At 36.0% G+C, this 14,141-nt stretch overlaps 1 protein-coding gene across 1 annotated transcript; it reads right to left on the minus strand.

Annotated features, from left to right (window-relative positions):
- Positions 1-6,090: 6,090 nt before the first annotated feature.
- LOC150075468 (uncharacterized) lies at positions 6,091-13,838 on the minus strand. Its single transcript, XM_090388497.1, has 2 exons — positions 13,754-13,838; positions 6,091-8,023 (listed from the first exon to the last, which is right to left on the minus strand). Exon 2 carries the CDS (start codon positions 7,819-7,821, stop codon positions 6,091-6,093), a length of 1,731 nt encoding a protein of 576 aa, XP_090244623.1. The 5' UTR covers positions 7,822-8,023; positions 13,754-13,838.
- Positions 13,839-14,141: the final 303 nt, after the last annotated feature.

The raw sequence follows: 14,141 nt of genomic DNA on the forward strand, positions 1-14,141 counted from the left end.
GACATGGATCCCTTAGAGCCAAGTTACACGAACGTGGACTTGAGCCAGACCCTTACTGCACTTGTGGGGGTGTGGAAACTTGGTCTCATGTTTTGTTTGACTGCCCACAGTATCTTCAGGCACGTTTAGTGTTGTTTAGCAGTGTATCGGATCTGACAGAAGATAAAGTAAGTCCCTTAGTAGAAAGCTGTAGGAATTTTAGTACTTTACAGACATTTTCAGCGACTGTTTTTAAAAGAAGACTAGAAATAAGATCCCTTCACCCTCGAGGAAATTAGATGTAGGATGTACAGATTAATTTATAAAGTCACGGTGGTCTTCTCCGTTCTGTGCCAGCATGTCTTAAAACTCTTCTTTAGGTGGTTCTCTTCTAGTTGCTGAAGACTTCTAATTATTCTTTTTCCCGAGAGTCCTAACTTGTGTATGATTTGGAATTCCAGTGACAGTCCATGGGTAAGAGAATGTAGTTCATATCTATATGGTCACAGATCTAGATGTCACTTAAGACCACACAAGGTATAACTCCAAAAGTTTCAGAGGAGGTTGTGCTCGTAAACTATGTTTCCATCTAGTTCCTTAGTTTTTGATTTCAGGTGTCACGCCCCAGAATCAATCAACATTCTTATGAGAGTCCTGTTAACACCCGAGGGTCCCTGTATATCCTCCCATTAGAGTTCTATCGAGGCATCCAATCTGCGACTTCCAACCAGCTGAGATCCGGGGAAGACTACTGGAACTGACTTCTTTTTCTTGAATGAAATCAAACTGGACAGTTCAACTTGTGACTTCATTTGAAAATAAGAAAATGTACTGAGAATAAATGAACTGTGGTGAAAAAGACTAAGACTAGGAAATCATGTATATATGTTAATATAATTGTTACAATTGTTTTGCTAGAACATCATGTATATAACTACTATTTTTTTTTTTTTAAGCTGGCTCTCCAGTAAGGGCAACCTGGGAGCGGGATTGCAGGCACTCGCCAGTATTGCACTCCCTCTGGCGGGTGCGAGATTTTCGGTGGTAATAACACCAGTATAGGACTGTTGACCCAGGCCCGGTGCTAGGGATGGGCACCAGGCAGCAGCTGCTCATACGTTGGCTGCACTCTGGTGGCATAATAGCCTGTTACAAACAAAACAACACACATACACTGACACTTTTCAGCCCATTATGCAGTTTCTGCACCATAACAGAGTACAAAGGTGATGGGCTAAGGCCTAGGAGCCACCCCGATATAAGAACACACATGCAAACACACACAGTACCTTGATTACCATTATATAGAATGGATATATATATATATATATATATATATGATAATGTCCATAAAACTGTATATAATCTTGTATATAAATTGTTTATATCATGAGAATGTACATAAAATTGTGTGTAAATAAATGGAAAAAAATGGAATGGAATGCACAACTGACCACAAATCACTTGGCCCAGGTACCAAGTGATTTGTGATTGGAGAGCCACAGCATAATGGCTGAACAGCAGAAAGGATGCAAGTGGCTGAGCAAAGGATGCAAGGAGCAATTAATCATAGATGCTGTGGTTATGGAGTATGCATACAAGAAGTGCTGCAACATGTACACAGCCTACATCGATTACCGCAAGGCCTTCGACTCCGTGCCTCATGGCTGGCTAATAGAGGCGCTGAAAATCTACGAAGTCAATCCGATAGTGATAAATTTCCTAGGAGAAACGATGGTGAAATGGAGTACCATCATTAAGAACGAAAACATCACAACCAGGCCAATCCCCATCAGGAATCTTTCAGGGAGATGCCCTGAGCCCATTGTGGTTCTGTCTAGCACTTAACCCGCTATCTACCATGCTCAACAGTAGCAAGTATGGATATAACCTCAAAAAAAGGAAGAACATGTACACCCTCTCATCTGATGTATATGGATGACATCAAGCTCTACGTGGGAACCGAGGACCTTCAGCAACTACTCCAGATCACCGAAGTATTCAGCAATGATATCAGGATGGAATTTGGTCTAGACAAATGCAAGACCCACGGATTGCGTCAGGGAAAATTAGTCAACCGAAACTACCAGCTGCAGAGTGGAAAAGAGATCGAAGCCATCCCAGAGGGAGAGGCCTACAAATACCTGGGATGATGCAGGCTCAGCAGCATCATCAAAAATACCATCAGACTGAGAAGCTTGCTGAAAGCAAAGTTGATTGGAGGGAACACAATTAAAGCCATGACCTATGCAGTCCCAGTGCTAACATACTCCTTTGGAGTCATAGATTGGACTAACACCGAGCTGGAGGATATCACGAGAGAGACAAGGACAATGATGACCAAGTGCCACCAACACCACCCGAGATCTGCCATGGACAGACTGACAATTGCCCGGGAAGGAGAAGGGGCCTGATAGACCTCATTGGGCAACAGAAGACAGCGATAGTTAACCTGAAGAATTACTTCCAGAAACACACAGTAGCACTCCACCAGGCCATAAGATAGACAAGCGATATACCCCACTCAAGCTAGAAAGATGGGCAGAGAAGACACTCCATGGCAGACACTACAATGATCTCCATCAGGATCACATAGATAAAATTGCTTCCAATGCATGGCTCATGAGCGGGACGCCCTTCCCCGAGACTGAAGGATTCATGCTCGCCATTAAAGACCAGGTAATCAACACCAGGAACTATAGAAAATACATCACCAAGGAGCCCGGAGTGTTAGATGACACATGTTGATGATGCCACCTGGCCTCAGAAATGATCCAACACATCACCGCGGGATGCAAGGTCACCCAGACTGAGTACACTTGTAGACACGACCAGGTAGTCAGGATAATACATCAGAAGCTAGCAAGGAAATACCAGTTGGTCAAAGAAAGTGTACCGTACTACAAGTATGAACCCCAGGCAATACTAGAGACCCCAACCCACAAGTTATACTGGGACCGCACCATAATAACAGATAGGACAATCCCACACAACAGACCAGACATAACCTTTGTGGACAAGAAGGAAAAGGCTACCTAACTGATTGACATAGCGGTACCCAAAACTGGCAACCTGCAGAAAACCCATGGGGAAAAAATCAGGAAGTACATGAATCTAAGACAGGAGATCAAAGAGATGTGGAACATGCAACAAGTAATGACCATCCTGATCGTGTCAACCACAGGTATGGTGCCAAAGACCCTACATAACAGCCTAGCAGCAATAGATTTCCCAGCGAACACCTACAAGGAACTCCAGAAAGTCACAATCCTGAACACCTGTAGGATTGTCAGAGAGTTCCTCGACCAACAGTAACATCAGACATAACAACCACCCTGTGTACTCGGTAGCAATACCTGTCACAAGGTGGAAGCCTCAATCAGGGAGAAATAATATCACTTGAATGATAAGCACATTATGGAAATCTATCATCTAAAATGAAACTGCCAAAACTACAATGAATTTTCTGACTAGGCATTTCAACCATCTCTATTAAAAATCTTTTTGAGTTAGCCACATCTTTTTTCATATATCAACAAATGCATATTAAAATTTGCATTGATTCTTAAGTGAGTACTGCATGTATATGCTATTAACCAAATTATTAACTTTCTCTTTTTGCTCCAAAGTACAAAGAGAACCTTTTTCTGTTAAAAAAAAACAAATATATTGAAAATTTCTAATTTTACATTCTGGGAGGAACTGAAGAAACAACAGGAACACAAAATTGAGAAAATGATACAAAAAAAAAAAAAAAAAATCCGTCCAAACCGCCCCCCCCAATTTTTTTCATTTATTTATCACATAATTAAACGGAAAAACAACAGGAAATTCACTCCTAATATATCAAGTAAAATCTATACAAATACAAGGGTGGTTCAATAATCACCCTCACTTACTTCCACATATTGCAGTCATAATATTTTGTGTGCAGCATCATACATATCTCTGTAATAAGGTGTAAAATTTCAGCCGTGTCTTAATTTGTTTTTCTCTTACAGATTTGAATGTGTGATGAAGTAGCATCATGGACAAAGCTGAAGCCAGAGCTGTAATCCGGTACATGTTCTTGAAGGGGAAATCTCCTAAAGAAATCCACAAGATGACTGCTGTATATAAGGATGAAGCCCCATCCTATGGCATTGTGAAGCACTGGCATAGACAGTTTAGATGTGGTTGGACATCGGTAGAATCTGAGCCCATTCCAGGTCATCCCCATTCAGCCATTGATGACAGCACGATCAGAAAAGTGGAGTTGTTAATCATGGAAGATCGCCAGATATCTGTGTGTGAATTGTCCCAGCAGGTGAAGATTAGTGTGGGCTGTTGAAACAGTCCTTCGTGCCAACTCCATTTACGGAAATTGAGTGCAAGATGGATTCCCTGATTATTGACTGGTTTCCAGAAGCCTGATCGACAACAGAAATCCCAAGAGTTGTTAGCCCCTGTGCCAAAAAAATGAGGAAGACCTTTTCTCTTGTCTAATCACTCAGGATGAAAGTTGGATACACCATTTTGACCCTGAAAGTAAAAAGCAGTCCACGGAACGGTGATACCATGGTCCCCCCCCCGCAAGTAGGCAAAGGTCTTGCTGACAGTGTTTTGGGATGAGAAAGGCGTAATAATGACTGATTATTATGCCAAAAGGTAGAACAATTACAGGTGCCTATTATGCCAACTTACTCACAAAATCAAAACATGTAGGCGTGGCATGCTGTCCAAAGATGTAAGAATGCTTCAACACAATGCCCCAGTTCACACTTCTGAAATTGCTACAACAAAAGCGACCACTTGAGGATCGAAATACTACCCCATCCAGCCTACTCACCCGATCTTGCACCATCGAACCTCTTGTCTACTTCCCTCAAATCATTTCTTCTGGGAACCCACTTCATTGACGATGAGACACTCATTTCTGCAACAGTCATGGTTCAAAGGCCAACCTCACCACTTCTACAAAAATGGTATCTGTAGCCTCATCCATCGATGGGAAAGTGAAAATCTGCATGGTAGCTATGAAGAGAAGGACTAAAACCTGTGTCAAGAATCAATAGGCTAGCACCTCTGCAGTTAGGTCAGGGCGATTCTTTATTGAACCACTATCATATCTTGTAAAAAAAAAAGAGGGGGACGGGGAATACCAACCATTGAACGAAAACTTGTAAAATAAGTCAGTTTTTAGAAAACAGTGATCCAATGAAAAAAATATTTACACTAAGGCAAATTAAAGAAGTCATTGGGACAGACATAAGCAATTGTATTTAAGATTCGCTGACCTTCAAATAAGTTTGAAATTTGATCTTTCAAATTTTAGAAAGCATAAGAGATAAACTTTTTTAGTATTAGTATTAAAAATGGCAGAACAATGCAAGAAAGCAAAACTTGTGAATTTTCTGCCATAAAAAAATTAATAAAATAAAATTAATAAAAATAAAATAAAAAAACATGTCTACTATACTTCATGTAGTTTTAAATATCTGTCTAATCCCTCTTTAAAACTATGAGCTCAATGACTATTCATTCCATTCATAATTACAGTACAAGTTTCATATAACTTTTTATAGAATAGCAGAAGTGTATATATATTTTGTACAACTACATTATACTACTATAAGTTATATTATTTCATAAACGAAATTTAATAGGAATAGTTGATCACTAATGATTTTCAGTTCACCAAATACCTTCTAAATAGTGAACACCTCTCAGTCCATTAGTCATCTGGTTGAATGTTTCACTGCATTACCTTTATTTGTTCTTTTTATATATTTTGAAGAGCATTTCAGGAAAAAAAATTTTTTACACGTATTTTTAAAACCTTAAAGAAAATAACAGAAAACATGCCCAGTACAAAAAAACTGAAACTTCTTACAGTACTTCATACACAAAAAAAGTCCAACTCATATCAAGTAAATATTTTATCCAAAGTCCATAAATATACATTTTAAGAATCAAATTGCAGTGAAGAGATAAATATTTTACTGGGAGAAGGCAGTAAGATGTGCATTCTAAATACTGAAAATTTATTGAAAGATACATCAAACAGAAAACAGTTTTCCTGGGGACGATAAATGCCACTTAAGATGACTAGCTTATGAAAAGCCTTGCAATCTAATTCCCAACAGAACTATTCTCTTCAGAATGAAGTAATAAATGTATTTTTAGATTATATGGGCGTGAAAATGATTTACCACATGTTTCACAAGAGAAGGGCTTCTCTCGAGTATGAATTAATAAATGCCTCTTTAGATGACATGATCTTGAAAATGCCCTCTGACATATTTCACAAGAGAAACGTTTTTCCTGAGTGTGAACTAACAAATGTATTTTCAGATGCCTTGTCGTTGAAAACGCCTTGCCACACATTTCACAAAAGACTGATTTCTCTTGATTGTGAACTGATAAATGCAATTTTACATGAGAAGACTGCGAAAATGCTTTGCCACATATTTCACAACAGAAAGGTTTCTCCTTAGTATGAACTAATAGATGTTTTTTTAGATCACACGACCGTGAGAAAGCTTTGCCACATGCTTCGCAAAAGAAGGGTTTCTCCTGGGTATGAATTAATAAATGCCTCTTTAGATGATATGATTTTGAAAATGCACGGCCACATTTTTCACAAAAGAACTGTTTCTCCTGAGTGTGAACCGATGAATGCACTTTCAGATTGCTCGGTGTTGAAAATGCCTTGCCACACTGTTCACAACAGAAGGATTTCTCTCGATTGCCATGAACTGACGAATGCAATTTTAGATGAGAAGAATCTGAAAATACTTTGCCACATATTTCACAACGGAATGGTTTCTCCTTCGTATGAACTAATAAGTGTCTTTTCAGATCACTTGGCTGTGAAAAAGCCTTATTACAAATTTCGCAAGGGAAAGGTTTCTCCTGGGTGTGAACAAATAAATGCCTCTTTAAATGACTAGATTTTGAAAATGCCTTGCCACATTCTTCACAAATGAAGGATTTCACCTGGTTGTGAATCGTTAAATGGGCATTCAGATTGCTAGAATTTGAAAATACTTTGCCACACTTTTCACAACAGAAAGATTTCTCTTGGGTATGATCTAATAAATGTCTTTTTAGATGATAATTCTGTGAAAATGATCTGCCACACACTTCACAACAGAATAATTTTTTCCCAGTATGAAGTAATAAGTGGGCTTTCAGGTTGCCTGATGTGGAAAATGCCTTGCCACATTTTTCACAATAAAAGGAATTTTTCTTGATATGCACCATTGAATGTTGTTTTAGATGATTTGCTTGTGAAAATGTTTTGCCACATTTTTCACAAGAAAAGGGCTTCCCTCGAGTATGAATTAATAAGTGTGCTTTTAGCCACCTTGATGTTGAAAATGTTTTGCCACATAATTCACAACAAAAGGGCTTTTCCCGAGTATGAACTAAGAGATGTGATTTCAGATTACTTGATTGTGAAAATGATTTTCCACATATTTCACAGGGAAAAGGTTTGTTGTGGGTGTGAACAAATGAATGTACTTTTAAATTACGTGAGTGTGCAAATGTCTTCCCACATATTTCACAAGAGAAGGGCTTCTCCTGAGTATGAATTAATAAATGTGCTTTCAGATTACCTGCCTGATAAAATGCTCTGCCACATGTTTTACAGGAGAAGGGTTTTACCTGTGTATGTATTACAAGGTGTTGTCTGAGGCTATCTTTCGATGAAAGTATCTTTCCACATGTTTCACACTTGAAACGTTTTTGTTTACAAATGTCATTTTTCTTTGTCTCAGTACATTCAGTTACTGGATATTCCTCTGCAGAATTTATATTTTGATCTTGTAATGTATAATTTTCTTGTGTTTCTAACATATTCAAAGCATTTAAGTTTTAATATTGAACATTTGCCTAAGTAGCTTCATCAGTAAGCAATTTTATGTAGTGATGATTTGTACTGAAACTGCAACATATTCAAAAGTACATGTTTAAATTTCAAGACAGGTGCTATTCTTGTCTTCTGTTTTTGTTTTCCTTAGTTGGAGTTTGGAATTATTTATCCTCCCTGTTACAGGCACTGAAAAAAATAAAAAATAAAAGCATGTAAACAGAAATAAGGAATTAAATAAAGCTGATGCAGAAAAATAAAAAGAGCATTAATAATAAATAATAAATATACAAATGAAAAAAATATTGAATTTCTAGCCTGTAATTCGTTATTCATTACTTTTACTGATTTCTGAATATTGCAATTTGACTTTTTTAGATATTCTGGACATTATATTACCGGCAGGAAACAGTTCTTCCTCTATCTCTTTGTATCGTCTTCATCAACTTTATAGCCTTTCTACAGTTCTGGACTCTTAGAATCAATTCAAGTGTCTGTTCATGACACTTCACAAGTATCTATGCCACAGCTTGCTATGTAACTAGTCCCCTGCCTATAAATTGCTTTTGAAGCTATAGATTCAGGTCAATCACACAGTGGGCATTATTTAACAATACCCTTTATGAACTGTTCAATTACCAGTTGATTTGGAAAACAAAGATACTATAGTTACTGTTGTTGTTGTTTATTATAAAACGTAAAAAATAATTATCTTGTTACAAATTAATTATTTAATAATATATAAAAGTAAGGCTATGTATATCTTAGTGCACTTGCATCATTTATACACAGCCCACTAACTCTTTCGCAGCTTGAGGCATAAGCCCTTAATGCATTAGAGTATATAAAGTAATTGTTTTAACTTGACTGTGCATACTTCCCAACACTGCATGCTTCATAATTTGCAGCAGCATGTTTTGTAATCAACAAAGAAATGAAATACGTATATTTCAGGCTCTGTGACTTAATAAATTAAACATTTATGGTATACTGTCAATTTTTTCATAACACAGCTTACTTATTTATTCCTGGATTTTAACAAAAATGGAAATATAATGCTTATTTTGTACAGTGCAATGTTAACATAATGTAGATGTAGGAAGTTAACTTTAATACTGAATTACCAGCAAAGTTCATAATAACATTTTTTACTTTTAGTTTTCCAATCTTGCCATGAGCAGATTAAATGGGTTAAATATTTTAAATGGCAAATACACGTTACTGTATTTTTTAAAATACTGTACTTTAAAATAAAAATATTAAACAGCAATGCAAAAATATAATTAAAATATAAAATTTCAATATTGCCAATTTTTTCTAATGGTCTCATGTTTCCAAATGAGACATGTTTACAGGACATCCAATTAACAGTATGGTGCATAAATAGGAAATAAAGAACAATTCAGCCATAATGGCCACCATAGGCTGAGTTGTCATACATATGGATATATGAAAAAAAAAAAAAAACCTTCTTATCTATCAAGTATCCCTTGAATAAGATATTGGAAATTATTGCATAGGGGAAAAACAACATCTTAGAAATCATTTTCCATAGAAAATAGCACAGATTTTTTCCTTTTAGTGCAATTTTAATATTTTCACTGTCCGTTCCTCCCCTTTACAAGGATATACTACTTTGGGTTATAAACAACACAAGTAATTCACATACTGTAATGAGTTTGTTTGTTTGTTTGTTATTTGGTTTTTAGGAGCATTAGCAACTAAGGCCATATATGGCTCCGGGGATATACGGTAGTCACTCCGACCTGTCCACATCCACCGTATTTGGTGGACACGGGCTCGAATCCCGGTCTAATCAATAAGTGTGGGCTATGCACTGCTGCTCCTGCCAAACTGGTTACAGAGGCGCCCTGTAATGAGTACTTGTACCCAAGTACTCATTACAGTGTACGTAACACTACTGCATACATTGATGCTGTTGACTGCAATTGGTAGCAGCCATAAAGAATAAAATTAAAAAATCTATCTGCCTGTTTGCAATCTACTCCATATATAGTCGCTTATATCTTGGCAACAACAAATGCTGGAGAAAAAAGGTCTCTAACAACTTATCTTTCAAAATTTTAGAGTGATGGGTGAGCTTGATTCTCTTTTGGTGAATTACTCATTCATGGTGAATATAATGACCAGAAAGTCTATCTTGTAGACTTCCCCAGGTAGGGCTGGAGGAGATACAATGACCACAGTTTGTGTGACACTGTAGTAGAGCAATAAGAATGAAAATTATCAGTGATGGAAGTAACTGAAAAACTGCTAGGAAAATGTCAGTGCAGAAACTAAATTGACAATTTTCAGAGACAAAGGGAACAGAATGGAAATTTTAAAAGCAAAAGAAAAATGAAACAGGATTTAAGCTAGTGCAGCAAAGATTTAATTCCCATAGTGTTAAATGCTAAAACCGTATCCAAGAAACAACAGTGGAGATGATGCTTTCATGTGACTAAGCGAAATCTTTTAGAAAGATTTTGTCCAATAAACTAAACTTAAATTAAGTTTAGTTTAATTTAAATTAAAATGAAACAGGATTTAAGCTAGTGCAGCAAAGATTTAATTCCCATAGTGTTAAATGCTAAAACCATATCCAAGAAACAACAGTGGAGATGATGCTTTCATGTGACTAAGCAAAATCTTTTAGAAAGATTTTGTCCAATAAACTAAACTTAAATTAATTAGAAACCTGTTAGTTTGACTTCTGTTCCAGGGAAAAAATAATGGAGTCACTAGTTAAAGAAACATTGCCAGATCATCTAGACAAGACAGCAATAATAATTCAGACACAGCATAGGTTTGTCAAGGGGAAGTCTTGTCTGACCAATTTGATTGGATACTGTGATGTGGACACAAAGTAACTGGATGCAAAAAATTTTGATATCATATACTTGGATTTGAGGAAAGCTTTTGATACTGTTGCACATGGAAGACTACTATACAAATTGGAGCAGTATGGCAATAACAGCAAGTTGCTACAATGGATAAAAAAGGATGGTTGAGTGGGAGAAGACAGAGAGTGGTAATCAATGGATACTGCTCTTCGTGGACTAATGATATTAGTGGTGTCCCTCAGGGTTCGGTGTTGGGCCCATTGTTTTGTTTATTTATATACTGATGATACAAAGGTTGCATGGTTGTTAATAAAAATAATGACAGTATGCTGCTGCAAGAGGATCTGGAAAAGTTGGATAGATGGGCTGAGAAATGGCAACTGAAGTTTAACATTGACAAATGCAAAGTACTGCATATGGATAGCAGTAACCACAGAGAAATGTACCAACTGAATGGTGTTACACTCAGTGTAGTGGAGAATGAAAGAGACTTGGGGTAATTGTGGATTCAGATATGAAGTTTCCTGAGAAGTGCAGACAGGATGCAAGAGTAGGTCCTGGGGTCTTATCAATAATATACAGGAATTTTGCAAGCAAGGATAAGGAGGTGATCATCCACTTGTATAAGGCAATGGTCAGGACACACCTTGAGTACTGTATACAGGTCTGGAAGCCTTATTTTAGGAAGGATGTAGAGTTGCTAGAACAAGTACAGAGAAGTGCAAGAAGATGCAAACTGCAGCTTCTGGAAACTAAGCACCTGCGAGGCGATCTGATTGAGGTGTATAAGGCCTTGAACAGATTGAGCAGGCTCAATGTTGATGGGATTCTTCCTCTTGCTCAGATTATAAACCTGACGGAGCATAGATTCAAACTGAGGAAAGACAGTTGTAGAATAGATGTGCGGAAGTTTGCCTTTAGCCAGCGGGTAGCTGATTGCTGGAACAAACTTCCATCTGTTGTTGTGGAAGTTGATAGCTTAAATAAATTCAAGGCAGAACTGGACAAAAATTTGGAATGAATGGTTCAGTGAAATGGGAAGGGGTTTTTGTTTTTTTTTTTTTTTTTTTTTTTTTTGGCTGATGCTGTATAAGCTTGCTTTCTTGCATCATGTGCCAATGCTAATGTTAACTTAAACTAGAGAAGAACAGACTGTGGTGTGTCTAAATGAAACCACTGGACTGGTGCATTTGAGAATAGAGATAACTCTGTAGTTGAAAATACTACTGCCTAAATAAACATTTGGTTATATAAATGGATGAGAATATCTAGCAGGATTATTAGGAAGTGAACTGATCAGTGGCACAAGTTGTTTAAAGATGATAAATGATGAGAGAAACAAATTTCGTACATCAGAAATTTGTTTTTAATAAAAGTGATGGAGTCAGTCTATGATATTTTTTTATATCATAGACATTTTTTGATATTTTTTATATCATATTTTTATATCATATTTTTTAATAAAAGTGATGGAGTCTATGAGAACAAAAATTTGCAAAATTACAAACTATTTCTCTTTTTCTAGGATTGAAAAAATATTCAGAAAAAAATACTCATAAATGAAGAAAATTATTTACTTGTTTATCAAAACAAAAACAAAACAGGAATCTAATTTTTTTTTAATAAAAATAAAAATTGGTGTATTAATAAATGCAAAGTTATAAGTTACATTTATAGTACATTATTTCTAAATGTATGGATTATTAAAATTCATATGATATTATATTTGTTATAATACAATATGCTTTAAAAAAATAATCTGTGAACAAATATATTTACATATGCAGAAAGTTTCACCATTTTGTTTGTTTATTGTTTCTGAAGTCAATATTGAGTAAATAAAGTGGAAACTGCTATTTTTTTTTCTATATATTAGAAAAGTGCAGCACAATTTACTTAAACAAATTATGATTTTTCCTTTGAAATAAGCTTCAGCAATAAATACAATGAAATTTCAGCACAACAAAATGATTCATTCACCCAATGACCCTTGGGATTTTACTTATATGCAGAGGAAATAACTATTTGTTCATATAAACATCGACATTCTTTTTTCTTTCATAGGAATTTTATTTACACTTTTGGTGAAACAAACCCCTCCCTTCCTCCCCCATTTGTTTTGTGATCTCTCAAGAATATTTCATAATCTACAAAAAAGTATAATAATGTCCATCTCACAAACCACTGTTCTGGATAACTAAAAAACAGATTACCAAGTTTTTCTGCATCTTTTCTCAAGTTCCTCATTGGTAGTAGCAGTGTGTTAGTTGTCTGATGGCACTGGGAGGGTGGAGTTCCCCCATGTCCACTCATTGGTAGTACAGTGGATTTGATCACTATCATTCCATACTATGTATAAGAGCAGGATCAAGAACATGGGTCACAGAGCAATCAGCCTCCATGGGCTGGCCAGAATCAAATTCCATGAATGAGGCAACTGACCCACCTCAATAGAAATCAATCTCATGTAAATTGAATTTAGTTTATATGCTCTCCCCAAAGTGACTACTTTATAATGATTTTTAATTATGCTATTTCTGTTTCTATAAAATTATCTAAAAAATTACACACACAAAACTGTTCTTGTTTTCCGTTCCTCACCTTCCACCTCCTCCCTTCAGTGAACATAATGTTCACGACATAATAATATAGATTATTATGTCGATATGTAGATTTTCGAAATGTAAAATTGTATCAAACATAACTCTCGTCAATTTTTTTTTTAAATAATCAAGTGTGTATATAACATTATTAGTGTGTATACATTAGAATGTAAATAACATAAGTAGCATCATGTGGGGTTGCTGTGGTTATCAAATAAAGAAACAAAAAAAAAAAAAAAAAAAAACGTTCGTAAGATCGAAGTGAGAGTTCTTAAATAGAATTCTGGTGTCGAAATTTCTTGTTAGAAAGTTTAGAATTCAATTAATACTAACGACAGCTTTCACTTACAAAGACTTCAGCTAACACTTGACAGTAAACAATCACACTATTTAATAACATACAGTGGTGTTTCGATTGATCATTATAATTTAATTAAACGTTATGAAGAACAGAAACGAGCTAGCAAACTTACCAGATGGAAATATAAACGAATCTTGAATCATAGCGAATTAGAAAAAAGAAATGAAGTAAAATTAAACGAGCCAAAAATATTACAGGTAACGAATATTAAACACTTTTCTTTCTAAGTACATTGTAGAAAAAAAAAAAGTACTCTTTCCGTGGCGCCCCCTATCTAGGTTTCGCTAAACCAACCATTTCTATTCTGCTTTATTTATAAACAATTTTTCGCTTTATACTGTAAACTGCAAGTTCGGTTAAAGGAATTTATAACTTTTATCATAAATGTTTATACAGGGTGATTCACTACCAGTGCGACAAACTTGCAGGAGGTGTAGGGGGCACAAAGACGAATCGGAATCACATAGCATTGCAGGGTCCGAAATGCCTTCGTCACAGGG

The sequence above is a fragment of the Mastigoproctus giganteus genome, chromosome 14, assembly GCF_048544385.1.
Source record: "Mastigoproctus giganteus isolate SK-2022 chromosome 14, ASM4854438v1, whole genome shotgun sequence".
Taxonomy (NCBI): Eukaryota; Metazoa; Arthropoda; class Arachnida; order Uropygi; family Thelyphonidae; genus Mastigoproctus; species Mastigoproctus giganteus.

Coding starts and splice junctions, on each gene's coding strand:
- LOC150075468 (XM_090388497.1), bottom strand. CDS start 7,821: ATGTTAGAAACACAAGAAAATTATACATTACAAGATCAAAATATAAAT.